Genomic DNA, 3,773 nt, shown 5'->3' with positions numbered 1-3,773 from the left:
CAAACATTGATGCCAAAATGCCTGGCTAAGGACCTGGGTCTGAGGTGGGAGAGGAGGCCCTAGAGATTTCTTTCCCAGGAGGTCATCTCTCCAAGACCCAACCCACCTGGTCCATGTCACTACCTTTGGGAAATCTCAGAGAAGCCAATCAGCCTCATCCACATCAGGGTTATGAAGTGAAGAGAGGCCACTGCTGACTGAGACTCGACTCATCTTGGAGAATGAGGACGCCTGGACCCTGTGCCCTCCTCCTGCTGCTCGTGGCCTTGGTCCTGACCCAGAATTGCACAGGTACTTGCTGGGCCTGGAGCGAAATGGCCTTTTGGGGAGCAAGGTGCAGCTCTGGGAATCCTCACCTCTGCATCTTCTCCCTCCCATAATTAGACCCTCCCAGCTCCCCCAGCTGGTTGACCCCTGACCCCCTCCTTCATCTCAGGTCCAGAGGGCCTCCTCTACCCCTCTGCTCCCTTCCCATCCCACCAACCTGCCCTGGGTCCAGGCAGAAGAGTCAGGGTCTCCGTGCACACCACCCCCAGGTTCTCACTGGCTGCAGATTTTCGACACGCTGATTTATGGACCAGATTTCGGGGAGCCCCGGTTCGTCAGGGTCATCTACGTGGACACCACACCGTTTGAGGCATTCGACAGCAAAGCATTGACTGCAGTCATGCAACCCCGGGCTCCTTGGATGGCGCAGGAATCATATAAATACTGGGAGAAAGAGACAGAGGAAGCCTTGCTCGACTCACACTTTAACCGAAAGTATCTTCGATTGATGATGAACTACTACAAGCACAGCAAGAACGGTGAGTGATCCCAGCTCTGAGGTCACATCCCCTCCATACCTTCATGGTCTGCTCCACTGAGCTCCACTCTAATCCCCAGGTGCATGGTTTGGCCATAGGGGAAGGGGGCTCTGGAGACCTTCGACCTGGGAGAGCCACAGACTGCGCCTGGCTAGGGGGTTAGACTGGGACAAAATTCCTGGAGGCAGGGAAGCAGCCCAGTGACAGGTAGCTGATGGGGTGGGGAAGAATATCACACCCTACAGGTTGTGAGAGGCTGCAGTGTGGGGAATGATGGGCGCTTCCTCCGTGGTCACTATCGGTTCGCCTACTATGGCTACGATTACATCACTCTGAATGAGGACCTGAGCTCCTGGACTGCAGAGGGTGAGGCGGCTCAAACCATAAGAAAACAATGGAACAATATAAGAAGGGCAGAAGAACTGGGGACTTACCTGCAGGGGCCTTGTGTGGAAATTCTTACTAGATGCCTGGACCTTGGGAAGGAGACATTGCTGCGCTCTGGTAAGACAGGCACTTGCCAACTCCTTCTGTTTCTGGGTTTGGAGCTCCTGTCACCTGAGGCCTCCTCCTAGGCAGGGAGCAGCTGGAATACTTACACTGTCTTGCATCAAAGGCAAAGAGTGTTCCTCGGTTTCCTGACTCAAAGAGAGGGACTCTCCAGAGGATTCACCCTCTCCCAGGACAGTTCAGTGTGTCAATTAGGCAGCAGCTCCCTTCCATCTGAGAATCATGGCCTCTCTCAGGCTGGTTCACTCTCCATGCACAGGGACACTGAGTCTGACTTCAGGGTTGCTGAGTCCCTCACCCCCTGCCCAGTCAGATCCAGAAGTCTATCTGCCTAGAGGGAGACCCCGAGTCTCCTGCTCCCTGCTGCCCCACGGCGATTATGAAATTCAGGATTAGACCATCCAGACCCGGCCTTTAGGCTTCTGACTGGAATCTGCTCCCCTCCCTGAGGCAGCCCTCCCCTCCTGTCCAGGGATGGTCACATGAGCTCTGCTCACACCCCAGGACGAATGCAAATGCCTGACTGTTCCAATTGTTGCTCTCAGATGCTCCCCAAGCACATGTGAGCCACCAAGTCAGACCTGGAGGGAATGTGACCCTGAGGTGCTGGGCCCTGGGCTTCTACCCTGCTGAGATCTCCCTGACCTGGCAGAGGGATGGGAACAACCACACCCAGGAAATGGAGCTGGTGGACACCAGGCCTGCAGGGGATGGAACCTTCCAGAAGTGGGCAGCTGTGGTGGTTCCTGCTGGAGAGGAGCTGAGATACACATGTCATGTTAACCATGAGGCATTACCTGAGCCCCTCACTCTGAGATGGGGTAAGGGCGGGTGTGAGCACAGAGCCTGTTGTCAGGAAAAGCCTGAGCAGGATCAGGGTGGAGAGCGAGGGTCAGGGTCCTCACTCTTCCTTCCCTTCCCTCCTCAGAGCCTCCTCAGCCAACCTTCTTCCTCATGGCCATTCTTATTGGCCTGGTTCTTGGAGCTTTCGTGGTGGGAGCTGTAGCGATCTTTCTGCTATCAAAGAAGTAAAGGTAAGGAAGGAAGGTGACCTGAGTTCTTGTCTCCCCAGAGATTTCAAACCCAGGCTCTAAATGTGCCTGCCTCATCAGAGGAAGGTAGTATGCACACCCAGGCCCTGGGCCTGTGTGCTGACATGAACTCAATTGTAGAGCATAAAGGAAATAATGGACAGGCCCATCACACTGGTTCTGATTCCCCACAGACAGATACCACAGAGAAGGTCCCTACTGAGAACAGACCTGAAGAGGCCAGTTGTTCCTCTCTATGGAAACTTTCCCTCCTGTTTGCTCCTTCCCTGGAGCTGCACTCACAGTTCTAGACACTTCCCTGGGCTTTGGACTGGAGATCCTCCCACTCTCATGCCTTTACTGCTTCCCTGTCTCTCACTGGCTGTGTGCTTCCCACAGGGTGGACAGAGGCATCTAAGCTTTGGCTCCCAGTAGATGCATGGGAGTTGGTTCCTGAGACCCTGGCAATAGGGTAGACAGGCACCCATTTGGGGGCTCTTGGCCCTCTTGCTATGGGCTCTTAACAGGTCTAGTTTGTACTGCCAGAGGCAGAGACAATTCCCAGAGGTCGGCTGCATGTCTGCCAGTAGCATAGGAGGTATTCAGAGAACACACTCCTGAGCTGTGCTGGCTCTCTGTAGTGGGACTGCTTTTAGCATGAAGGTCTGTTCAGTTTCATGGTTACCAGTCACCAATCAGAATTTGTTCTTCATTATTTCCTTGTATAGTGTGAGACACTCAGTGTGTGTGACTTCAAAAGCTCCTGACTTTTCTTTCAGTGACTGGCATCGAACTGTTCCAAGTGTCTGTCTCCTGTCAGTGTGACACAGGAAGTGAGTCCAGCCTAGACCTGAGCATGACTCCTCTGCACATGGACCTGTCTTCCCAGGCATTCCTGCTGACCTCAAGAGTCAGGCCTGGGTGACCTCCACCAGAGATGGACTTTAGTTTCCAATGAGCTACAAACTTATTCTTCCTTCGTGAACATATAAGGATGTGGATATTTTGGAAATTTTGCTTGGTAAATCCTTCCCATGGTTTGCTTCGTGGGTAAAGCCAACCAAAGCAAGTTGAGAAGTTGAAATCCATCTTTCAATCTTCTCTTTCCTATTCTAGGTGCCTGTCTTTCCATTCAACCTCAGTTTAAATCTGTTCATTTCTCTTTCTAATAAACTTGAACTGTGCTTAATAATAGTAATCTTTAAATGTTTTACTTTTCTCTAGTGAAGAATCTTGTTTTCACCTAAGTAGAGGCTTCTTGTAAATGAAGCTTTTACTGCCTCATTATCTGGCTCGTTCTGTTTTCACCTATGTGTAGCTTGTTGTCTCTGTAACCTGTCTCTGTAAACCTGTCCTGGTAAAACTGTGACACACAGACGCACATCACCCTCCACACACCTCAGCTAACATTTCTGTGTCACTGCCC

General features: G+C 52.1%; 1 protein-coding gene across 1 annotated transcript; it reads left to right on the top strand.

The window, feature by feature from the left end:
- Window positions 1-221: 221 nt before the first annotated feature.
- LOC129674792 (class I histocompatibility antigen, Gogo-B*0101 alpha chain-like) lies at window positions 222-2,348 on the top strand. Its single transcript, XM_055604899.1, has 5 exons — window positions 222-291; window positions 537-806; window positions 1,035-1,310; window positions 1,862-2,137; window positions 2,245-2,348. Exons 1-5 carry the CDS (start codon window positions 222-224, stop codon window positions 2,346-2,348), a joined length of 996 nt encoding a protein of 331 aa, XP_055460874.1.
- The last annotated feature ends 1,425 nt before the right edge of the window (window positions 2,349-3,773 follow it).

This window comes from Psammomys obesus, unplaced genomic scaffold, assembly GCF_907164565.1.
Source record: "Psammomys obesus unplaced genomic scaffold, mPsaObe1.curated_primary_1811, whole genome shotgun sequence".
NCBI lineage: Eukaryota > Metazoa > Chordata > Mammalia > Rodentia > Muridae > Psammomys > Psammomys obesus.
The sequence above is the reverse complement of the archived record's forward strand: the minus strand, read 5'-3'. Positions and strand labels throughout refer to the sequence as shown.